Source organism: Mandrillus leucophaeus, unplaced genomic scaffold, assembly GCF_000951045.1.
Source record: "Mandrillus leucophaeus isolate KB7577 unplaced genomic scaffold, Mleu.le_1.0 Scaffold301, whole genome shotgun sequence".
Taxonomy (NCBI): Eukaryota; Metazoa; Chordata; class Mammalia; order Primates; family Cercopithecidae; genus Mandrillus; species Mandrillus leucophaeus.
The window spans coordinates 2,659,554-2,686,018 of record NW_012103155.1 but is presented as its reverse complement, the minus strand read 5'-3'; the positions used below and the strand labels follow the sequence as shown (position 1 = coordinate 2,686,018).

At 37.6% G+C, this 26,465-nt stretch overlaps 1 protein-coding gene across 3 annotated transcripts in view; it reads right to left on the bottom strand.

Moving 5' to 3' along the window:
• The window catches only part of GYPA (glycophorin A (MNS blood group)), a 40,139-nt gene that overhangs the window by 11,193 nt on the left and 2,481 nt on the right, over positions 1-26,465 (bottom strand). The window contains exons 2-7 of one of the 3 annotated variants that reach the window (XM_011987152.1): positions 15,648-15,805; positions 6,691-6,789; positions 5,891-5,986; positions 4,916-4,954; positions 3,042-3,127; positions 893-971 (exon numbers count right to left, since the gene is read on the bottom strand). In XM_011987152.1, the coding sequence (XP_011842542.1) occupies positions 893-971; positions 3,042-3,127; positions 4,916-4,954; positions 5,891-5,986; positions 6,691-6,789; positions 15,648-15,678 (430 nt within the window). In that variant the 5' untranslated portion in view covers positions 15,679-15,805. The remainder of the gene's footprint in view (positions 1-892; positions 972-3,041; positions 3,128-4,915; positions 4,955-5,890; positions 5,987-6,690; positions 6,790-15,647; positions 15,806-26,465) is intronic. The other 2 variants (XM_011987151.1, XM_011987153.1) reach the window with 2 other exon arrangements.

The following is a 26,465-nucleotide window of genomic DNA, read 5'->3' as shown; positions in this document are numbered from 1 at the left end:
GATATACCTAATGTAAATGACGAGTTAATGGGTGCAGCACACCAACATGGCACATGTATACATATGTAACAAACCTGCATGTTGTGCACATGTACCCTAGAACTTAAAGTATAATAAATAAAATAAAATGTAACAATTTCCCACTTTTAAAGGTTGACAATAAATATTCTTTTCAAAAAGCTCTATGTGGTTCAGTACTGTTCTGGATAAACAAAATATATCTACAGCCTTTCACATGTTTTGTATCTACTTAGCACCTGGGAGTGGAGATGAAAGCATGTGCCAGACGGCTTGCCAGTGTGCACAGGAGGTCATTTGAGAATGACACCTGCTATATTGATAACAGCTAACAGGTGTGAGGACTTATCATGGCCACCATGAATGGTTTTAAATGCTTTACCGGTTGTAGCTCATTTAATTCTCATTAAACTCTGTGAGATTGACACTATCATTATCTCCATATTAACAGAGGTTTAGTAGCTTCCTCAGGGTTACACAGCTAATAGGTGTTGGAGCATGGATTCAAATCCAAGTCTGATTTCAGATCTGGGGCTATTACACTACACTACACCATACTGACCATAGAGTCTTCTACACACAGAACTTTGCAGTTTGGGAAATAAGAAGTACACTTGGTTTTCTCTTTTGCTTTTACTATTTGATTGAGTCTTTTTTTAAAAAAAAAACACAAAACAAAACATGTGTCTAAAAGAGAATCTCACTATGCTGCAGACAAACTCTTACATTTCTAAAAAATCAGAAGTAGAATTAATGAAATAGAATAGAAATGAATCATAACTAGTTTTCCCCTCCCTCAAATCAGAAAGAAGTAACTCACTAGTTTGTTTGTTTTTCCTAAAAGGCAAAAGGAACTGCAAATATTAACACCAACCTGGATTTTCTATTTCAACAGAGCTTAAAGGCACCTCTGCGTCAGGTGGGGGGAGAGGTTGCACATCAGATGGGCTTTTCTATGAAGAAATACCAGAAAAATATTAATAACACAATTTTCTCACCTTAAGACAGTAAAAAGTAAAATGCTTCAGCTTAAAAATAATTTTTTCTAAATTTTTTTTCTTTTGGTTGAAATCCCCTTTGCAGATATTTTGTTGTTGTTACTAGTTACTAGTATTTATAAGCATTGATTTAAACTTGTATTTGTTTCTTCTATGGTATTTGGTATTTCAGTAGGAGAAATACCACCTCAAACACTGATACTACAGATTTCCCTGTTGTAATAAATAGTGAAAGTGAAACTAAAAATAAAGTGTGTGATCTTTGCATCACGTTGACCAGGACAAAATTCATCCATATACATTTAGAAAATTCTCTGAATTTTCTCAACTAAATATTTCCTTGACTTTTTCAGGTTTTAGAACATTGACCAAGAGAGAAGACAACCCACTTTGCCATACATGCCCATGTAAGAAGATGATTTTTCTCTTTTATATTCCAGGCAAGAGAAGTTATCTTATATTAAAGTCCTTATGAAAAATCTCATACAAGAGTAGGCATTCTCAGTTATTTTTCTTTGATTAACAAAAAGCATTATTTAAGGAAGATGTATTTACATATAACAATGAAAATCAATTATAGGATTGGATGATTGTAGAAGTTAACTGTTAGAAGCAGTTAAAAAAAGAAAAGAGGCAAAGGAACTTAATGTAGGTATTACTATCATTCTTCTGATGGCCCCACAATTGCAGTGTTGTTACACCTCTCAGCCTTTTAAAAGAATTATATAGTGGTTATGGTCTCAAAAGTCACAAAGAGAGATTAAGAATAGAGGATGAATGAAAACACAACTGTACCAATCTCATGTGACTTAAGTACTTCTGATCTAGGATTACAGAGACACTGACAGCATCATAAATACACACACACATTGTGTCTTAAATATTGTGAATAGAAAGTGATAGCAAAAGTTATACACTTCGATAAGCTATGTTGTATGTATTTAAAAATAGCATTAGTGGGCTGGGCGTGGTGGCTCGTGCCTGTAATCCCAGCACTTTGGAGACCAAGGCAGGTGGATCACTTGAAGTTAGGAGTTTGAAACCAGTCTGGCTAACACAGTGAAACCCCATCTCTACTATTAAAAAAATACAAAAATTAACCAGGCATGGTGGCCTGCAACTGTAGTCCTAACTACTGCAGAGGCTGAAGCACGAGAATCACTTGAACCCGGGAGGCGGAGGCTGCAGTGAGCAGAGATTGCGCTACTTTGCCCTCGAGCCTGGGTGGCAGAGGGAAACTCTGTCTCAAAAAAATATGTATTTAAAAAAAAGCATTAGTGATTCAAAATAAATCACTGATGTTTAGAATTCATGGGTGGAAATTTGAAAAATTTGTTTCAGAATACATGAGAATTAAGAAAAGCAAAAGTTTTATTTTGTTTATTTTTATTTATTTATTTATTTATTGAGACAGGGTCTCACTGTGTTGCCCAGGCTGGAGTGCAGTAGCATGATCACAGCTCACTGCAGCCTTGATTTCCCAGGCTCAACGAATCCTCCCACTTCAGTCCCCTGAGTAGCCGATACTACACATGTGCACCACCACGCCTTTCTAATTTTCATATTTTTTGTATAGACTAGGTTTCACCTTGTTGCTCAGGCTGGTCTCAAACTCCTGAGCTTAAGCAATCCTCCTGCCTTAACCTCCCCCCAAGTTTTAAACATATGTAAATATATTCTTTTAAATATTTTATACACAAATAGGGTAAATACTATAAGTAGAATCTTAATATTTCCTCAATATCCATCAAAATATGTGAAAGCAAGTTAGACAAAAACTTAGGGAGAACTTTCATTGGGAAAATTGGGGATAGATTTATATTTAGAGGTTCCCTTTAATTGGACAAAAGCATAAAAAAATAAATTCTGCTAGAGTAACACAGTGACTTCTATGTGTCCAGTTGAAAAAGATGGAATTTTATGCAGTTCTGTTTCTCTTTTGAGTTTAACTGAACTCAGAGGAATAAACCCTCCTAGAGCTGTTCACACTGGTATTTAGAGCAACATTAAAAACTGAATTCTCACCTTTCTCAGTCGGCGAATACAGTAAGAAATAAAGAGGATCGTTCCAATGACACCAGCCATCACCCCAAAAATAATGAGTGTTATCACTACAGGAGATAAAGAGAGCAGCAAAATTATGAAAGCCTGAAATAAATGACCACATAGCAATTGAAAAATAAGACAGATAAAATTAGGGTAACTTCACCTTGCCTTTTAATAGAAAGTACAATTAATATACTATTATGTATATTTTGTCTTTTTAAAAATTGTGTGCTTTACAGTAACCATGTGGGAAACTGGGACTGTGAGTGATCAAGTCTTTTGAAGGTCGCACAACTAGTTGATGACAGAACTAAGACTTGAGGCTTCTGATTCCAGACCCAGCGTTCTTCACTAGTGTAACTGTAGATAAGAACTCAGTGGACCTTCTACTCAGATATGGGGGAAAAAACACAAATTCTCTCATAATTTGGTAGTTATGAGAGAAAATAATGTTTTGATGTATAAAAGAACATTGAACAGATCATAGAATCATACTTTTGGAAAGAAACTGGTATAAACAGTTTACAAATGAAGAAAAGAAGCTGAATAAGGTTAACTTAGCCTTGGTCAGACAACTAGTTAAAACTAGAATTATAACTATAATGCAGGTCATCTATATTCTAAGCTTTATTCTTTCCACAGTATTCTTATGCATAGTCTCTAATATAGTCTCTAAAATGCTTTTTCAGTCTTTTATATTTGGGAATGAAACAATTGAAATAAATTAATTTAGAGATAGTTCCATACTTATAGGATATTTGTAGTGCTTCCCGATGAAGTAAATAGAATGGAAAGCAAGACACAAAGGTAAAATGGCTCATTTATTTGCCTAATTAATATTTAAAAGCCCTATTATTGATAAAAAGTAAAAGTAGCATTTCCTCTTGCTGGTGTTGCCCAGCTTTCTTGACCACTTAGCTTGAATGTATGTGATAGTGATGAAGTTCTATGATGTGCTTTTTACCCTGTGAGCTGTGGACACAGCCAAGTGTCAAGGGAGGGTTAGAATGCAGAATAGCAAAGGAGCACACACAGTGATACTCAAGTGAGGGGAAGGGATGTCCCTTCAGCAGAGGTTGTCAAGATGGCCCCTAAGTGGTTGCATTGGGCCAAAAATGAATCAAGGCTGAGATTTAACTTTGAAATACAGTACCAGTTAATTAGATGATTTTAAATGCCTGGCTCTTTACGGTAAGGAAGAGGGAAGTTCATTTGTTTTATAAGCTCTTATGAGGCTTTTTTCAAGTACTCAGGGTTGGTTAGAAAGGTAAAACATCTAACTTAAGAGAAAAACTATTACCAAATTATGTATTTCTATTTCCAAAATGTTTTTATTTATTTTTATTTACTTATGTATTTGTTTCTGAGACAGGGTCTTACTCGGTCACCAAGACTAGAGTACAGTGGTACAGTCACAGCTCACTGCAGCCTCTAACTCCCAGGCTCAGGCAATCGATCCTCCCACCTCAGCCAGCCTCCCAAGTAGCTGGGACTACAGGTGCGTGCCCCATCCCAGCTAATTTTGTATTTTTTGTAGAGACGGATTTTGCCATATTGCCCAGGCTGTTCTCAAATTCCTGGGCTCAAGTGATTAGCCAGGTTCGGCCTCCCAAAGCTCTGGGATTACAGGCGTGAGCCACTGCTCCTGGCCCCCCAAATGTTTTTAAAAATAAGAAATGCCTAATTTAATTTTAAAAAGAGAATATTTTCTTTGCCTTTACAATTTTGTATGAATAAAGTAAACAACATACGCTCTTCTGTTTTAAGATTGACACATTTTCTTAGGCATTTGAAGCAAGCAATGGATAGTTTAAAATGGAATGACTTTTATTATTTGTCAAATATTAACATACCTAGTTCAGAGAATTCATGGACAAGTTGTACCCGTTCTCCTATAAAGCAAAATTTCAATGTTAAGTCCAAACAAGTAAGGTATGTGCAAAAAAAAAAAAATCATTTTGGAATTAAACTGTTTTGTGGGTTTCCTTTTCTTAAAATCACATTTTGAGAGTTGTTGGTCAACTTTCAACATCTAGTTAGTAAATTTTATGATGTAATGTGTCAGTCTTACCATTAATAATTTCAGTATCTACTTTTAATGACCCAACAAGTATTCATGGATGAGAAATAAGCAAATTATCTCATAACTGAGGGGAAAGGAATGAGAAAGTATTGGAAGAATCACTTATTGACTTACACAAGAAGCAATATATTTTTTTAAAAAATGTAAGAATAATGAGAAGAAAGGAGACATATGGAGCCATTACTCCACACGGATGCCAGTCCCATGCAAATAGGGGTCGTGTGGCTATCAATTTTCCAGATTTATGCCATAGCCACTGTCTGAATCTAAACTGTTACTGTATCTCATCTGAGCTTTTGCCAATAGTCTCTCTGGATTCTATGTCAGTAGCAATGGATAACACGGTTGCCTTACTGTTCCACCTGTGCTAACCTTCCCTGTCAGTCCACATCTTACTTTTGTCTCTGTCTCCACTTGCCATTTTATGTCTTGAAGCTCTCTGACTCCCAAAGCCACACAATTTTCTAGAGTTTAATTATTACAAATTACATAGTATATACTATGTTGTATCACATGATTGAGGATTCAGGTTTTTTTTTTTAATTCTTTAGGCTTTGTGTACAAAGGTTAATTGGGGCTTGCCTTCTCTTTCTTGGTCACAGTTAATAGTTGTGGGTGCTATTGGGGTAAAACAGATGGGTTTTCTGTCACAAAAGTTTGAGAACTTTCATGAGTTACAGCTTGTGTAAATATAGTTCAATCACAACAATGATTCCAGAGCAACTCTTTAAAACTAAGAACCTACTGTTGTCCTCTTCTGGAGGGTAACGGGTTCTACCAGAAAATTCCGAAACTTCATGAGCACTAGGAGTGGTTGGATGTGTGTCCGATGTGTGCTTATCTGCACACAAGATAAGTTGAGAAAGGGATCAAGAATGAAGCGACCGCGTGGACATAAAGCGTATCATGAAAGACAAATTCTTCCACATCCCTGCCAGCAGCTCCAGAATTTCTTCTCCTCTGAAAACTAACAAGAGAGACTGCCACCAGATTACTCTTATCCCAGCACCCAGCTTTGCTTATTGTTTATCAGCCACTGAGAATGTGTGAGGCTCTGATCTAAGCACTTTTAGATACATCTTCTTATTTAGCCTTTAGAGAAACGCTGTGAGATAAGTACTGTGTTATTGGCCCCATTTTAAAATTAATGGGATAGAAACCCTGCAGGGCAACTCACCCTGGGTCAGCAGCTGGGATAGAGCTGAGCCCAGGTCTGAGCTGAACTCAGTTTGCCCGCAGACCCTCCGTGACGCTGCACTATTAGGTCCCCTTTACCTGGTCCACGATGTCATGGTCACACGCATCATTTCTGTGCTTTGCCACATTGTTTTAATTTCTTTAACTCACAGTATTATTTCTGTAAGATATTTCAGAGGCAAGAATTCCTCTGCAGTAGGAATTGTGTCTACTTAGTAGGCTGTGTCTACTTAGCTCGCATTTCTCAGTGTTTGTCCGTTTCCCTGCAGTGACAGGTCCCCTAAAATAGGGTTACATCACAAAAATGATTGTGGAGCCACCATTTAAAAATAAAAAATAGAAACAAACCATTTGGCTGTAATGAGACATAACTCTCTGGGACCAAAGAAGAGGTGGAAGTGTGCGTTGCCGGAACAGTGGTACTTGATGCTGATATTCTCACAATTTCTGTATAAAATAGAAGTTGAGAAAGGGATTAAGAATGAGGTGACTGAGCGGACCATAAAGCATACCACGAAGGACAGATTTCTCTCACATCCCTCCAGTGCCTGAGCTAAGCGCTTTTGTATACATCTTACATAATCTTTAGAGAATTGCTATGTGGTAAGTATTGTATTATTGGCCTTATTTTAAAATTAAGGGTCCGGAAGCTCCTCCAGAATTTCCGCATAGCAGAGGTTTACAGATAAATAAAGTGTACCTTGGTTTTCTCCTCTGTACAATAATAATTCCTGCCTTGAAATGTCATTGTGAGAATGAAATTAGTTTAAATATGTGTGTGTATGTGGTATGTGTGCGTATGTGGTATGGGTGCATATGTGGTATGTGTGTGTATATGATGTGTATGTGTGCATATGTGGTATGTGTGCATATGTGGTATGTGTGCGTATGTGGTATGTATGCATATGTGGTATGTATGTGTATGTGTTGTGTATGTGTGTATATGTGGTATGTGTGCATATGTGGTATGTGTGCATATGTGGTATGTGTGTGTATGTGATGTGTATATGTGCATATGTGATGTGCACGTGTGTGTATGTAGTATGTGTGTGTATGTGATGTGTATGTGTGTGTATGTGGTACGTGTGCATATGTGGTGTGTGTATGTGGTATTTGTGCGTATGTGGTGTGTGTGTGTGTGTGATGTATATGTGTGTGTATGTGGTATGTGTGCATATGTGGTGTGTGTGTATGTGGTATTTGTGCGTATGTGGGATGTGTGTGTGTGATGTGTATGTGTGCGTATCTGGTATGTGTGCATATGTGGTGTGTGTATGTATGTGATGTGTATGTGTGCATATGTGGTATGTGTGCGTGTGTGGTGTGTGCATATGTGATGTGTATGTGTGCGTATATGGTACGTGTGCATATGTGGTGTGTATGTGTGCACATGTGATGTGTGTGCGTATGTGGTATGTGTGCATCTGTGACGTGTATGTGTGCGTATGTGGTATGTGTGTGTATGTGATGTGTATGTGTGTGTATGTGGTATTTGTGTGTATGTGGTGTGTGTGTATGTGATGTGTATGTGTGCGTATGTGGTATGGGTGCGCATATGGTATGTGTGTGTATGTGATGGGTATGTGTGCATATGTGGTATGTGTGCGTATGTGGTATGTGTGTATATGTGATGTGTATGTGTGTGTACATGGTAAGTGTGCATATGTGGTATGTGTGTGCAAGTAATGAGTATGTGTGTGTATGCGGTTATGTGTGTGTGTGTGGTGTGTGTGTATCTGATGTGCATGTGTGCATATGTAGTGTGTGCCTGTGTGGTGTATGTGTATGTGATGTGTATGTGGTATGTGTGCGTATGTGGTGTGTGTGTATATGATGTGTATGTGTGCGTATGTGATATGTGTGCGTATGTGGTATGTGTGTGTGTGATGTGTATGTGTGCATACATGATGTGTACATGTGCGTATGTGGTATGTGTGTGTATGTGATGTGTATGTGTGCTTATGTGGTGTGTGTGTGTGGTGTGTGTATGTGATGTGTATGTGTGCATATGTGGTATTTGTGCGTATTTGGTGTGTTTGTACATGTGTGTGTATGTGGTGTGTGTGCATATGTGGTATGCGTGTTCATTGATGTGTTGTGTGCGTATGTGGTATGTGTATGTTTGTGGTATGTGTATGTGATGTGTATGTGTGTGTATGTGGTATGTGTGCATATGTGGTATGTGTGCATGTGGGATGTGTATGTGTGCATATGTGATGTGTACGTGTGCGTATGTGGTATGTGTGCATATGTGTATGTGTGCGTATGTGGTGTGTGTGTGTGTGGTGTGTGCGTATGTGATGTTATGTGTGTGTATTTGGTATTTGTGCGTATGTGGTGTGTGTGTATGTGATGTGTATGTGATGTTTATGTGTGCGTATGTGGTATGTGTGCATATGTGGTATGTGTACGTATGTGGTTTGTGTGTATGTGATGTGTATGTGTGCATATGTGGTATGTGTGCGTATGTGGTTTGTATGTGATGTGTATGTGTGCTTATGTGGTATGTGTGCATATTTGTTATGTGTGTGTATGTGATACGTGTGCATATGTGGTATGTGTGCGTATGTGGTATGTGTGTGTATGTGATGTGTATGTGTGCGTATGTGGTATGTGTGTGTGTGGTGTGTGTGTATGTGGTGTGTATGTGTGTATGTGACATGTATGTGTGTGTATGTGTTATGTGTGTGTATGTGATGTGTACGTGTGTGTATGTGGTATTTGTGTGTATATGTTGTGTGTGTATGTGATGTGTATGTGTGCGTATGTGGTGTGTGTGTATGTGATGTGTGTGTATGTGGTATGTGTGCGTATATGGTGTGTGTGTATGTGATGTGTATGTGTGTGTATGTTGTAGGTGTGCGTATGTGGTATGTGTGTGTATGTGATGTGTATATGTGCGTATGTGGTATGTGTGCATATGTGGTGTCTTTGTATGTGATGTGTATGTGTATGTACGTGTTAGTATAGCAGTTACACATAAAGAGAATTACATATACGTTGGGTATTATTGTTATAGTGCTTATAAAGGGGTAACTTGAAGATGCATTTGGAAAACTGTCTATGCTAAGAAAGGTGGAAGCGCATAATAATTATATAGAACAAAAGTTCTATCCCATGTCTCAGTGTCTCCATCTGCTAGGGACAATCTTACCTCTTCAGTAAAAATTGAAACAATAATAAAACACTATTGCATTTAATGTTCTTATAGTTCAATAGAGGTTGAGTCAATTCTAAGTTTCCCCTCCCACGCCTTTTTTTTTTTTTTCTTCTTTCAAAAGTGGATGCTCAGAGTTGTGATGGAATTATAGGCAATGCTGGCTCCAGCCTAAGATACTGACTAAAGAGTCAGATAACCAGGCAATGGAATGAATTCTAGGTCACTGCTGCTGTCTAATATAAAAACATGCACACAAACATGAAATCAGGATGTAGACTCACATACATCCTTTTAAAATCTCATTAGATAAATTGCGAATTATTTTTGTAATTAAACACTGTTTTTATTCTTAAATGCAATACATTTCAAATGTTATTTTATAAAATTTTATAAATTAGATTCTTTAATTTGCAAAAGTAATATAGATTCAATAAAGAAAATTTGGGAACTACAAGAAAGCACAAAGAATAATATAAAATTCATCTACAGTCAGCCTATGGAAGGTTGAACATTTGACACATTTTGATATATAGCCATCTGAACTTTTAGTTGTTATATCTAAATCTGGGATCATGGTGTTTAAATATACATGAATATGTATATAATGTTTACAAGTATGACTTTCTACTTAATATGCCACAGATACCCCTATCCTGTCAAATATTCTTCTATGAGAAGATTTTTAATGACTGCATAGTATTCTATTGTAGGAATGTTCTGTGGTTTATATTTCAATCTGCTATTCTGTGCATTCATGTATTTTTCACTCTTCTCAGAGTTACAAATCATTATGATAAATGTCAGTACCCTGAACTTTGTAGATGTACCTTTGCTCATCTCTTTGAGACATTCAAATGAGGGGAATGGCACCCAAGTGCAATGCAGTGGAGGTGGAAGGGCTTCTTCTCAGAGGCAGCCAACTTGGCCTCTCAGCTGAATGCTCAAAGTTTCCTGGAGAACCCACAAACAACAGAAAACATCTTCTTTGACACCTCTCATTAGTCTACCAGAGGGAAGACTTCTAAAACCTGCCTCTGTTTATCAACTGATAGGTAATCAGTTTACCCCCAAATCATGGAGAAGACATGATCTATTGTTCCCAAACTGTCTATGTTTTCTCCTCTCTTTTAAGTCCTTTTCTGGCTTTGCTCTTTAACTTGGCCTGCCACCTGATTCCGTCATGTGTGTATAAACGACTGCCATATGAATTCACTAAATAGCATGCAAAACAATTACTGAATGTTTCTAAGTTGTTCAGCACTCGGGCATAATGGCTTTTAAGATAACATAAAAACCAATGCTTTTAAACAATAACCTGGTGATAGGGATTTTGAAGTTCAACAAATATTAAGATTAAAATTACAGAAAGAAACATCTTTATGAGTCAATGAAAGTATGTAAAAATTATTTACAAAGATAATTCATGAGCAAAAATAATCCATCTCTCTTAATAAATGTTAGACATGAGCTTCAGCTTATTCCTAGATAATGGAATATGGACCATCTATTGTATTTTTGAAAAGGCATACAATCTGAGTAAAATAGGTTTAGCTATGAAACTGTTATGAAAATAGCTAATAAAATAACAAGCCAAAAAAATCAAAAGTGTTAATGGCCAGAAGCCTTAAATGGGCATGTAACAATAAACGTGAGATCAGCCTTTGGCTCAGCTGCACGGGAATACAACTGGAAAAGGCAGCTAGAGCTCTCATCCTTCACTCAGGTGTGCTCATCACTTCCATTCCTAACTTTCATCCTCTCCACACTTCTCCCTTTAATCTTCCACTCCTTCTTTACATTTTTCAGTTCGGTGTAATCCACTTACATTTAGGGTGCACATTTCTTATCCCTGTGGATACCGAATGGGCTCTTCTGAAACATAAAACTTGTTCCTAGGACTTCAATATCCCATTATTTTGAATCTTCTCAGCACGAGAATTGTGCTTTGTTCATAAAAGATGTTAAATGAAATGTTAATTGTTATAAATGCTTGGTCATATTCTTACAGAGAAAGAATTAGGTGAGTGGTATGGTTTGGATCTGTGTCATCATCCAAATCTCATATGGAAATGTAATCCCCAATGTTGGAGGTAGGTAATTGGATCATGGGGCTGGTTTCTCATTGCTTAACACCATCCCCTTTGATGCTGTCGTGGAGATAATGATTTCTCATGAGCTCTGGTTGCTTAAAAGTGTGTGGCACCTCCCCTCTCTCTCTTGTTCTTGCTCTTGCTCCAACTCTCTCTCTCCCCACTCTTTCTCTTGCTCTTATTCCAACCATGTAAGACATGACTACTTTCCCTTGTGCCATGATTGTTTCCTGAGGCCTCCCCAGAAGCAGAAGCACTATGCTGCTTGTATAGCCTGCAGAACTATGAGGCAATTAAACCTCTTTTCTTTATAAATTACCCAGTCTCAGTTATTTCTTTATAGCAGTGTGAAAACAAACTAACACAATGGGTTTTCAGATTGCATCTGAATGTGAACATAATAAATTAAACAAGCCAAATGACAAAACAGCACATGCAGAATGAATGCAAGCATCTGGAAAAATAAGCATCATTTTAAGATCAACAAAATATTTTCAACATTTCAATAGCAAGCATACTTTTGCTAAAAGAAGAAAAAAAAAGTAAAAAAAAAAATTACACAAAACAGTCTGTAAATGCCATCTAGTAGTTTTGACTATGAGTACAAGTTTCCCAACTGTTCAGCAGGATGTTAGGAACTGCCTGAGTCAGAATTCCAGGGGTTCAGGTAGAGAGGTGTGTTCAGTCTATGGGAAGGTGCTGTAATTTTCTTTGTGAACACCTGCAAGACTCTGCATGGTCCAGTCCTGCTTGCCTCCCATCTTTATAGCTTCACCCTTCCCTTCCCTCTTGGGGCTCCAGCCATTCTGCATATCTCTTCACTCTATGAATGCACCATAACCTTTTCCATGTCCTAAACCTTGTGCCAGCTCCTCCCTTCATCTGAAGTATTTCCCTCCCTATCTTGCCTAAGTACTGGCTTGTCAAGTCTCAGTTCAATGCCACTTCCTTTGGGAGGTCTTCGTTGGCCTCTCTAATAAGATTTAGACTAAAAGCTCTCTGAAGTCCCTGGTGCTTAACATGGTGTTGTAAAACCTTATGATTGTTTAGAATCCAGATATGCATTCCTTAGGCCTTGATGCTTACTGGGGGCCTTGGGTGTTTATTAATTTATTCAATTATTTACAAAAGGTTTTTTTTGGGGTGAGGGGTATGTGCTGTGGACTATGTACTAGGAATATAATGATAAGTACTTCATGGCTTTTCCTTTCAGGGAAATTCCAGTACAGTAAGAGTGACATTTATTAATCTAAGTATAATAAGTATTTTAGGATGGTGGTGGAAGTGGGGGCACAAAGGAGACAGTGGTCAATTCTACTTGGAGAGGTAGAAAGACCTCATGGAGGTGTTTTTGAATTTATCTGGAAAGAAGTCTAGGATTTTACCAGGCATGCTGTGTGGTACCAGCAAGGCCTTGGACTTTGAGACATCATTGCAAGTTAGAAAAACTGCAGGTTATCTATGTGGCTGCAGCACAAGGTGTGAGAAGGAGATGGATAGAGAAATGAGTGAACAGCAAATGAGAGGCTGAAGAGGTGGTAAGGCACCAAATGTTGTGAGTCACACTCTAGAATTTGGACTTTATCTTTAAGGCAGTGGAAAGACAATGAAGGGTTTGAAGCAGTTTTTTACTTAGGGAAAATCACTGTCAGTAGTGTGGAGGATAACTTGGGGGAAGAAAACATGCCGGAGCTTTGCAGTAGAGGGTCCCTCTTGTGTTCAAGAGTGGCCAAGATAAGCAATCCCTTTGCAAACAAGCCACTCCTGCTCACAGAAGGTCCTTATCACTCCTTAACATTCCTTTGGTGGAGAAGGCCTGTAGCCTGAGGCTTTAAAGAGGGCAGAAAATTATAGCAGGCTGTAAAAAGAACATGGCAAAGAACGAGCAATGGGAGCTAACATCTCTTAAAATTGGCACTTTAATTATCTTAATTTTAAATGAAGTCAGAGAAGGTGAAAAGTATTTTAAATTGACAAGCAAAGTATATGTAACTTTTTTATAAAAATTAAAACATGCTTAGGGAGAGAGAACTTATTTACGTAAGTTTTGAGCTTAATGAAAACAATTTTAACACTCTAGCAAATAGCTAGACTTCTTTCTTCTTCAACAGCCACTCCTCACGGTAAAAGAGCACTTGGTGGAAATTTTGTTCTGAAGTCAAGGCTGAAACCCCAGAGATCAAATACTGTACTCAAGTTTGCAAAGCTGGACTCAGACCCTAACGCTGGCTTTAAAATCTGTCCTAAGTTAGACCACAATGCCTCTCTTTCCAGCTAAATCTATATGCCTCCACTCTGGCTTTTAACAAGGCTCTGAACTACTGTCAGAACTTGGGAATTTCTAACATTGAAGGTAACACATTGACACACTTTCCTCAATGTAAAATTGTATACACTTTATCCACGTCCCATCTGAGCATGTTATGTCCTATTTGTACCCTCACAAAAACTGATTGGTGGCCAAATTGATTTGAGACTGAGAGTTGCCACTTATGTTCTTAGAAATACTTGCTTTAGTTCTCCAGAATCAGTTGCTCTGATACAACTTCTTATAGTCACTTAAGTCAACACAGTAAGAAAATACACATATAAATGCCCTAAAGATAATTTGATAAAAATTGTTTTTTAATCTCATTTCCTCAACAATCTAATAATGGTAGCTGACCTATAAAATGACCTTTTTAAGAGTTCATTTTTCTTCCATTTCTGGAAAAAAGATAACATAAGCCTTTCAATAGGAATTAATACCCATGCTTGCTTAGTGGTAAGAGGAAGGCACAGGGTCTTGTTATTGGAAGTCTATCGTTTACAAAACAGTGTCATCTTGAAAGAACAATAATTCCCATAAAAATGAGTTTTCATATTTTCTAGTATTAATTAACTTTTAAATAATTTGTTAGTTATTCCAGAGTAGAATCACATGGGGGCATTTTAAAGAATTTCATCAATAGCTTCAAATTAAATAAACCAGCATCTTGTTGAAAAAAAAAAGTCACTTACCTGGAAGGAGAAACAAAAGAAATATCTTAAAATGCTAAAGCTTCATTCAAAATTCAAGGTAAGGAAACCAAATTTCCACAATATGATCCCTTAAAGTCACCAAGAATGTTCAAAACTACACTTGATAGCAACAGCTCGCACAACTACTTGGCTCTCCTAGATTCCTAAGACCCTAACCAGCTAATAGACATCTGTGGACATATTCAATTCTGAAAACCTGCAAAATATCTGCAAGAAGATGGTGTTTGAATAGGACTTTTTACTATAGCATATTTAGTTCAGTAAACTGGGTAGAAAGCATTTAAGCAAACTTGTAACCATTGAACAGCAAACTTTAGTTTGCCAAAACTGCTTACGGACTGGATTCAGAGGTGGCTCTCCAGTTATTTTTATCTCTTTGCCTTTGGAGCTCTCAGCTTTCTATAGCTAAATTAGCTTTCAAAAATCTACTTGTGTCATTCCTAGATTAAAGGCCAGTTTAAGTATTGTCCTGTTGAGTTCAGGTACATTTAAGCTAGAAAACTGCTTGTAGAACATCTAATCCAACTTGCCGACTTTACAGATAAGACATTTGGTCTCACAAAAATTAAATGACTAGCTCAGATTAGCATATCTGGTAAGAGACAGAACTGAGACTTAATTCTGCTGACCCCCAATGTTATTCTCACCTTCCAGATCTCACTGCTTGGTTGAGATCTGGCGAGATTTCTCTGATGTTTTATTACATTAGTCAGCAAGCATTGGGGCACATTGTACATACAACAAAGGACAACTAAATTCCTGAGCTCCCTGGATATCCTAAAAGCTAGAATTTTAATAAAAAACCATGTAGTCTTCATTTTGATGATTTTTTCCACACTAATTTATTATATTACTTAGATTATATCTGTTAGCCCTCACTGTCCTTATACTGTAGCCACTGAGAGAAACTGTGTTTTGCTCTAGCAATACTGGGATGAGAGTCAGTTTCTTAATCCCTTCACATCTTCTGGCAGGAACACATCCAGTCTATACCTGAAAAATTTCAGCGTTCTCTCCAAGTGAAGCATATTTACCTTTTGGTGTTAGGAAAGATGTGTCCAGCATCTGGCTACCCAGGAATGGACAGACCTTGTGCTAGTACTGCACATTTTCTCACCTGCATGGGCCTCTGAAAAACATACTGTCAAGACCTTACTCCATGCCTACTTGCAAATGAATCACTGGATGAACCCTGAAGGATGGGCAGAGTTTTAGGTGAAGATGCAGAGGAGGAGGGATAAAGAAATAGCATGGGCTAACATATGGAGAAAGGGGAGTATAACGTGCATTGATGTGGAGGCTTAGGGCACCTAGCAGGCAAGTGTTGGCAAATCTCTCAGATTGAAAAGAGTTTAATGTTTAAGTGGCAAATTAGTGCAAAATAAAATATAATAGTATGTTTTGTCATATTAGCAAGGCCTCAAACTCCTGCTTTAAATGTTTTTCAGTTTTCAGGCACTGAAATGGCATTTGCTATGGTACTTAGTACAAAGTAAGTCTGTGTGACCTGAATTGAATTGTATAATTTAGGTTTGAGGGGTGGAATGAATTGGTATACTTTCTAGAAAATGAAATACGCAAAATTTGTGTTTGGATCATCTCACAGCTTATACTTGTATAACATTGGATATGTTCCAGAACATTTCACCTCTCTTGTCTTTTATCCCCATGTGTTGGGGGAGAGAGCATGGACTTCTGTCACTGTTCCCATTGTACCAAGGAGGTGGGGTGACGTGGGGGCCCAAGACATGTTAGGAATACAACTGGAAATAGCCAGCCTCCTAGCTCTCTGCTTTATGCTTTATCCATCAAACCACTCAGTTTTTCCAAATAAATGACATTTCTAACATGAAATGCTATTAGACACAATAAAAATAAAACGTGATATTGTACAAGTACCCTTGAGTTTTTCTGTATGCCAGAACTTCCAGTGGCTGAGCTCTTGTCAAGATGTGATAAAGTCAGTTCATGCAGCTGCTGGTTTGAGTTTTGGTTCCCTCCTGACTTGCAGCTGAAAGAATCCTTATCTTGCATAAGCAAACTCTTACAAGGACACACCCTTCATATGCAATGCCTTAAATAGTTTCCAAGTCTGAAAACTAAATTTTCTAAATGCTACAGTTTTTTGGCATTGCAATGACCATGAAAACTGCTTGATAAATGCATCTGTAGAAGTTATGCTCAGCTAATTTGTGGTAAAACTGGGACAAAAACTCATATCCATTGACTTCCAACTCAATGCCTTGTCTGCCAGATCTCACTGTCTTAGACAGAATGAATGTATAAATGGGAATCTTGCCTGTGCTAAAAGATGTTCGAAGAAGACGGTTCCCACGAAGCAATATTTTAAGGAAACGATTTTGTTTTGCTCTTGAACCAAAGGATTGACAAGTTCAATCTTGGTCAAGTTGTGATAATATAGTTAGACACCCATACTGTCTGTGGCCATTCATTTTCCTTTTTTGGAAGGTTTTTATTAAGCCAAAGCAGCCAACTACAATTTAGAAAAATTGAACTTAAGGATAAAGTGCTTTGTGTGATAGCGTCTGAGCCTACTGTTTTGGATAGCCTATTCTCAGTACTTTTTGTTTGAACTCTTCAGCCAATGGCTCTGGAGAAAAGCATGGCCTATTAACTGGTACAGTTAGTGTGCTCGGTGCCAAATGGAATGACGCAGTCTCTGCTCATCTTCAGACTGGCGTGCTTTGGCAGTCCCCATGCAGCTAATTGGTTACACTTCTTCCTTTCCTAACTTGGTAGAGAAGGGTGCTTTATCTATTCTGTCTCAAAGGTGTCATGGCCTAGGAGGCTGCAGCTTCCCTTCAGGAAGCCTGAACTTTTTAGCCTGGCTCTGTACTATCCAGCTTCTGGTCATCCACACTGTACCAAACCATTGCTGAGACAGCAGAGGTGGAGAAAAGTATCAGTCACTCTGTCATCCCGGCCAGTGCACATTCTTCAGCCTGGACAGATGGAAAGCAAGATGAATTTCTGTCCACTGTCCCACTGGGAGACGAGAGCAGAGTTCTATTCCTGGCTTTGCCACCAAATGGTTGGGGGATCTGTACAAGTCTCTGAAATTATCTGAACCTCAGTTTTCTGGCCTCTAAGATGAGGGTACTGGAACAGATATTTATCTTTTTAAACTTTAAAAAAAGTTTTGCATTTTTCTTGAGATAGAGTCTCACCATATTGCCCATACTAGCCTCAAACTCCTAGGCTCAAGCAATTCTCCTGCCTCATTCTCTTGAGCAACTGGGACTATAGGTGCTCACCGCCATGCCCGGCCTGGAATAGATGTCTTCTAAAATGCTTCATCATTCATGAATCGTGGAAATCTGTATGTCTAAGCTAATAATATTTGTAGTTAACACTTACTGTACACTTACTTCATTCCACACATCTCTCTAACCATTTTTACAACAACAAGCTGAGACCCTATTGTTATATATTAATTATTCTTTGTGGAAGAGGAACAAAAAAACATCAGAAACATTGCCTAACTTGCCCAAGTTCACACAGCCGGTAAGTGGCAGACCTGGAGTTTGAATTCAGACCTGTGTAACTACAGAACTGTCTGCCAAGGTCTACTGTGATCTATGTAGCAGAAAGAGAATGAGAGAATCAAATAAGTGTCATTGAGAGATTAAATTATCACCAAATTATGATGCAGCTAACTCTCAAGCAAGCCTTCACTTCAACAAATCAGGGCTAAATGAAGATCTATAAAAATAATAATTCACCTTGTTCATAGCCTGAGGGTAGGAGTATTGTATGTCTAATATAGCATTGTAGGGTGACCTGCAGTGGCAAATCCACATTACGGAAGAGCAGATGGTTCTGGTTATTAACAGTTTGTTAACTTGAATCTTAATCTTTCCAGCCAAGCATATTCCAATCTGGTCACTCCTGCCTACTAAAGAATCCTCAGAACAAAAGGGGGTTTCACATACTTTACCTGTGTCCACTTTAGTCTAAGATATTGGTATTTCTGTAGCTGAACTTCACATACATTAACTTTGGGCTTAAGGAAGTTGGGCGGGATGAAAATAATTTTAATTAAAAACAAAAACTTTATCCAAAAGTTCTCACACCACTGGTACTTCCTTTCACTGGTTGAATAATAAAAAACTGCAGAAATGAAACTAGTTCGTTCTCATCCTTGACTGCATGGTAGAATCATCTGTGGTATCCAGGCATTGGATTCTGATGTGCGGCCAGCAGTGAGAACAACTGCTCCAGTCGGTAATATGATTAATATATGTAAACTTCATTTTCCTGAGTTTTGAGGTCCATTCGTACATTTTCTATGGTTCTAGCGTCACCTTTATCTATAACGTGAACAGCTACAGTATGGGATATTAGCCTGAACGACTTTAGAAATAACATTATTTGCCATCTTAAATGTTGGTGTTTCTTAGGGTTTTGTTTTAGAGCCACAATCCCCCTCACTTCCTCCCTCACATCGCATTTAATTTTACTTTAATCACTTTCCAAGGATAAGCTCCTCAGTGTGTGAAACAGACAGAGTTGAAATGCTTGGTGGAAGCCAGCCTGAGTGTTTGGCCTGGAGCCTCACATCCTGTGCCCATCTCCACCTGGCAGCTTCAGAAAGCTCCACAGGAATTTAGATTGGAAATCTTGAGTCTAAAACTTAAGTTTATCAAATTGTCTGTGGGGATCCCTTAGCACAAGTGTTAGTAAACTTCCTGTGTAAAGGGAGAGAGAGTAACTACTTTAGGATTTGTGGGCCATAACTACTTTAGGCTTTGTGGACCATCTATTATAAATATTCAGCTCTGTCACTGTGCACAAGCAGCCACAGACAATATGTAAACCAAAGCATGAATAAATGAGTATGACTATGTTCCAATAATGATTTGTGGACAGTAGAATTTGAATTTCATAAAATATTCACATATTATTATTATTATTTTGATTCTTTTCTTTTATATTTTATTGAGACAGAGTCTTGCGCTGTTGCCCAGGCTGGAGTGCAGTGGCGCGATCTCTGCTCACTGCAAGCTCTGCCTCCTAGGTTTGCACCATTCTCCTGCCTCAGCTTCCCAAGTAGCTGGGACTACAGGTGCCTGCCACCATGCCCAGCTAATTTTTTGTATTTTTAGTAGAGATGGGGTTTCACCGTGTTAGCCAGGATGGTCTCGATCTCCTGACCTTGTGATCCGCCCACCTCGGCCTCCCGAAGTGATGGGATTACAGGCTTGAGCCACCACGCCCAGCCTATTTTGATTTTTTTAAGCACTTAAAAAAGTAAAAATCATTCTTAACTTGTAAGGTGTACAAAACTAGGGGGCCAGCCATTCACAGGCTATAGTTTGCTTGGCCCATGTATTAGCATAATTAGAATCTCTGGATGTGAAACCCAATCATCAGTGCTACATAGATTCTCTGAGACAATTCCAACATGCAGTCAAGATGGTGCATTCCTCTACTAATGGGCTATGAAATCAGTCCAGTGGGTTGTCACTGGCACTAAAAAATTTTGTTGTAGTTTGGGTGTGGTGGCTCATGCCTGTAATCCCAGTGTTTTGGGAGGCCAAGGCAGGAGGATCACTTGAGGCCAGGAGCTTGAGACCAGCCTGGGCAACATAGCAAGACCCCATATTTACAAATTAAATAACAAAAAAGTTAGTTAGGTGTGGTTATGTGCACCTGGAGTCTCAGCTACTTGAGATGCAGAAGCTGGAGAATCACTTGAATCCAGCAGTTCAAGACTGAAGTAACCTATGACTGTGCCGCTGCAGTCCAGCTTACGCCAAAGAGCAAAATCTTGTCTCTAAAAAAACACTAAGTTGTATAAAATGGAAGAGAATATATCAAAGTATATCACACATAATAAGGGAAGGCATTATTTTGTGGAATTTTATTTCAGACAAATGTGTGTGTGAGTCTGTGTGCTATGAGTGGTAGTGCACATTAACTATGTCTCAATAATACTTGAGTATATTTTGAGCCTGATGAACCAGGTTATACCCTATCTGAATACCTGGCTGCCAAAGGGGCTGAGGCAATCAATAGCCTATGACATACCTGAAATGCACTCACGGCCTGCACAAGCCATTGACCAGTGGCTCATGCACACCTTTAACCAGCTTATCTAGCTCCAGAAAGCACTTAGATTTTCTATGTGTGCTGCACCACTAAAATGGGAATTCTGAAAGAAAATGCTTTCAAAACCATAAAGTTAGCTAATGGGACACTTACAAGTAGACTATATACCTTTAGAAACACATAAGAAGACAAGGGCAAATAAAACATAGTATATATATCAAAAGAGCAGAAACAAGGAATCATAAAATATGAAATAAGATAACAGAAATAAGATACTAAATGTCAGTTGTGAATGCATATGGATTATGGTTTTGTATTAAAAGACAAAGACTTTTAGATTGAGTCAAAAGAGATAGGTTAGGACTGGTGGAATGGCTCACGCCTGTAATCCCAACACTTTGGGAGGCCGAGGCAGGTGGATTGCCTGAGCTCAGGAGTTGGGAACCAGCCTGGGCAACACGGTGAAACCCCGTCTCTACTAAAATACAAAAAAGTAACTGGGCATGGCGTTGTGCACCTGTAGTCCCAGCTACTCGGGAGGCTGAGGCAGGAGAATTGCTTGAGCCCGGGAGGCGGAGGTTGCAATGAGCCGAGATCGTGCCACTGCACTCCAGCCTGGGCAACAGAATGAGACTCCATCTTCAAAATAAATAAATAAATACATATAAAACTCAACAGGAATAACATCATTAATCTTAGGCAAAGTAGAATTAAGAGCTAAAACGTTACAAACAATGAAAAAGATTTACTTGTGTCATAAGCAATATATTTCACAATGATTCTTAAGTAATTATAGACCATTATGACCCAATGACATAGCAACGAGAAATATAAAGCAGAATAATGAATTGGCAAGAATACAATGCCACTGAGAAATTTTAAGTTTTCTCCAATTGTGGTACATCAAGAAAGCAAAAAACAAACACAGAAAGGATCTGAAATATATCTTCCTGCAATCACAAGCTATTGATTTATATGATGTTTTGCTAACAAACCAATGAGGACAGATTTTATTAGGCATTCCCACATTCTCACATTCCCATATACTCATTTTGAAAGAACATTTCTGTATTTCCTGAAAAAATGTTTTTGAGGTCTGAATCTAACAGAATAGTTCAGGAAAGGTAGCAAGGGGAGAACTTTTGTGGTCTTTTTCCTAGCAACATGCAATTTCAGTGCCATGATCTACATTCTCGGTTGCCTCAAATAGCTGTACTATTCATGTTTTATGTTTTTTATTTATTTCCTTCTATTTTGGTTTCTAAAAATATAATTATGACTGGGAAATAAATGATAACATCAAAAGGAGGCCTCCAGAATTTAAAAACATTTTCCATAGCCTGTATAAAAAGGAGCAAAAGGCTAACATGACAGCCAAACAGTTAGAGTTCCTTAGCTGTACCACATGAGGAAGACAGACCATCAACCTTCATTAAGGTCTTCAGCTTGGTAAAAGCACAAGCAGAACACTGAGTGACAATATTGTAAGAGTAACGGAGTCAATCCTGGAACATCACTAGGTATGGTACAGGCAACATAACGTATTCTCTAAGTGCACATATTCTGCAGTGGAACTGCCGAGACTCAAACTAATTCCTCTAGCAACTGCCTGAGACCTTGCAAAATTGACTTAATCTTTATATTTTTGTTCCACCATTATACAATGGGCTAGTCTCTACCTTACAGAGTTGTTGAACAGATTAATTAAGTTAAAATGCACATAATTTGTTTTTTGCAAGAATGGAAAACCTAATCCTAAAATTTCTACGAAATTGTTAGGGATCTTAATAGCCAAAACAATCTTGAAGAAGAACAAAGTTTGGTGAATCACATTTAATGAATTCAAAACTTATAACCAAGCAACAGCAATAAAAACTGTGTGATTTTGCTCCAAGAACAGACATATTCTTAGGATAGAATTGAGACTCCAGAAATAAACTCATATATCCATGGCCAATTAACTTCCAAGAAAGGTGTCAAGACCCTTCAATGGGAAAAGGATAGTCTCTTCGACACATAGTGCTGGGACAACTGAAAATAACAAAGGTGGACTCTTATCATACATCATATAGAAAAATTAACTGATAATAAACCAAAGATCTAAACATAAGGGAAGAACTACAAAACTCTTAGAAGAAAACATAGGGAGAAATTTTTATGACTTTAAATTTGGCAATTATTTTTAGATATGATATCAAAAGCGTAAGCAACAAAAGAAAAAAATAAATTGGACTTGAAAATGAAAAACATTTGTGCATCAAAGGACACTATCAAAAGTAAAAACAAAAATCCACAGAATGAAGGAAAATATTTACAAATAGTATACCTGATAAAACTCTATATCCAGAACACAGAAAAAACTCTTACAACTTAGCAACAAAAAGACAAAAATAAATTTAAAAATGGGTGAAGGACTAGAACCAACATTTCTCCAAAGATATGCAAAATGCAAATTACCAACAGCTACATGAGAATATTCTCAGCATCATTAGTTATTAGGAAAATGCAACAAACCACAGTGAAAAACCGTTTTATACCCTCTGAAATGGCTATAATTAAAAAGATGACAAAGTACAATTTCTGCAAGATTTTGGAGAAACTGGCACCTCATACGCCCTGGTGAAAAGGTGCAGCTCCTGTGGAAAAGAGTTTAGCAGTTCCTTAATAAGTTAAACATAAAATTACTGTGACCCAGCAATTCTACCCCTATACATCTTTGAGTATTAAAAATGCTTTCAAACAAAACTAGTACAGGAATATTTACAGCAGCACTATTCACAATAGCCAAAAGGTGGAAATAACACAAATTTTAATCAAATGATGGATGGATAAGCAAAATGTGATATACCAACACAATGGAATAATATTCATTATAAAAGGAATGAAATACTGATACACGCTACAATATGGATGAACTTTAAACACATCATTTTAAGTGAAAGAAGCCATACACAAAAGGTTACCTATTATATGATTCCATTTATATGAAATATCTAAAATTGATAAATCTGTAGAGGTAGAAAACAAATTAGTGGTTTCTAAGGGCTGGAGGAATTGGAAGTGGCTGCTAATGGGTAAGAGGTTTCCTTTTGGAGTGATGAAAATGTTCTGGAACCAGATAATGGTGATGGGTGTGCATCATTTTGAATGTATTAAATGCTACCGATTGTACACTTCAAAATGGTTCAAATGGTAAATTTATATTATGTGTATTTTACTCCAGTTTTAAAAATTAAGTGTATGTACATTACTTAGAACAGTGCATGGCACAACGTAAGTGCTATATCAGTGTTGGTTATTATTACTCAGAACTTGCCTATGTATGGAATCCAACCTGCTGTATATAAATCCAGGGATGGAAATACCAAAGTTGATTAAATAGCTATTTATAGAACTTTGTACGCTACAAACAAAGATGACATCATTTTTCCAGTGCTTACATATAATAATTTGGGTTAGACAGAAATTTTTAATAAATATCCCAAATAAATTGTATAGGTCATAGTCTATGACCAACGTACAAAAATTAAAGACTTCTTAGAAAGCAGAGATTGTGTTTGTTCAGTTTACTTTTTAAAACATATTAAAACTTGTCCTGATTATATTGTATGGTTGTCTTTGCAGAAAATTTAGAAAATATTTAAAATGAGAAAAAAATATCTTACAATCCCAACACCCAGAGATAAACCCGGAATTTTTTTTTCAACATTTTTGCTTAGTTTTAGTCTAGCTCATTTATCACAGAAAACTACACAGATAGGTACTTACTAAAGATGTGGATATGGTAATAATGGCTGGAAATCTATGATGTAAAAAGGTAGGTCCAGCCTGATTTTGTCAGCACCATATAAGTAGGGTTGGGGTTTTTTTGGGCAAAAGATATTACATTTGCAGTTGGTGTCAAAATACAACCTATAAAGATAACGTGGGGAAAATTCCTCAAAAATATACTTCTCAAATAGGCTCACAGCTGTTTTGAATAATCTTCTAGAAATCAAGGTGAAAAGAAATTTATCACAAGAATGTTAAGCTAAATTTCCTAATTTAAAATAACTGTAAAGTAAGTTTGAGATGCCATCCCTACTTTCTCCTCTATTCAGACCTTGTCTGCAAAGGAGTTCACAGTGGGTGTCCGTTTCTTTCTAAAAACCCTATTTCACACCATACAAAAGATATTTATAGGTTTGGCAACTAGTCCAGCTCATCTCAGGCTGAATTTTGGGGATTTGTTGGGGTTTACAGATGAAAAATGATTGCAGATACCATCTACTCGGTGCTTTATAAAATAGGCATAAGAAAACTGAGGTCCACAAGTGTTAAATGATTTTTCATGGCCAAGCTAGTCTGCCACAAAATTCTGGTCATTTGCCATTTGTCATTTTGAGTAGTTGATATTGACTGTCTACTATGTGGCTGACAATGTGTGGGACACATAAGTGACGACACAGGTTTTTCTTTTAAAGAATTTATAGTCATGTATTCCCTGGCATACAGTTCCTGTAACTCTTTCCTGTACCAATTAAATAGACAGGCTAGCAAGGCTCTCTTCTTGGATCCCTGAAAAAAAAAAAAAAAAAAAAAAGAGAGACACCTTGTTTCTTCACTTAACATGTGCTTTTTAGACTGATGTACCTGCAGGGGTGTGAATCAGATGCACAGGGTAATAATGATCTGTCTGTGCCGAGCACTCACTGTGTCTAACCAGATGAAAACAAGTATTTCCTCTTTCCTTTCCTCCTCCCCTTCCTTCTGTCTCTTCCCTTCCCTTCTCTCTTCTCCCTTCTTGCCTCCCTCTCTCTCTCCCTCCTCTCTTCTTTCCTTCCTTCTTTTTTTCCTTCTTTTCTTTCTTCCTTCCTCTCCCTCTCTGCTTATCTCTCCTTCTCCCTCCCTTCACTTCCTTCCTTGCTTACTCAACCAATATGCTACTATAAGTCCTAATCGGGAACTGTGCTAGATTCTGGGGATACACGGATGAATAAAGTAGGCATGATGATATCATACCAGTCCCTTTGTTTCCTCCCATTAAATTAGTATATTATGATCTAGAATGCAAATTTTGTATGAATTTTTAAGTAAAACCAAAACTTTTGGAGACTCCTGGTTTATGCCATAATTTCCTAGTTGAAGTGATATAGTACTGTATTTTCAAATTGGTTCTTAGCTTCAGAATCTGATTTTCAGATAAAAGCTCCAGCTTTTCCTTGAAAACACTAACTTACCTCCTGTCTCAGAATTTTTGCTCTTGCTCTTCCCTCTGCCATCTGTCCTCTTTTCCCAGAATTTTCGGGATTAGCTCTGTCTCCTTGTTCTACGTTTAGCATAAATATCATCTACTCAGAAAATAATTCCCTGCTACCCTTTTCTTAAGCAGTTTTCGGCATTCATGTTTATCATCTTACCTGGTTTTATATGCTTTGTGTTATTTTTGACTGTTTTTATCTTATTTTAATAAGATAGTTGTTGTTCTGTTTATTATCTGTGTTCCTTCCCACCACCCACTGTGCCCACCCTCCAAGTATCCTCCATCGGAGCCCATTTGTCTTCCTGCTGTGGGCTCAGTGCCTGGTTCACAATCTGACGTGTAATGACTGAATCATCAAATGAGTGCAGGAATTCAGGGACTGGGAATCAAGTCATACTAGAAAAAATGGATTCTCCATTTGGAAGAAGATCTCTGGTAAGTTTAGAATTAGAAATATCAGCTTTATTCTTAAGATTCCTAGAGAAAGCAAGGCAATCATCTTTTTTTCATAGCAAAAAAAAAAAAAAAAAAAAAAAAA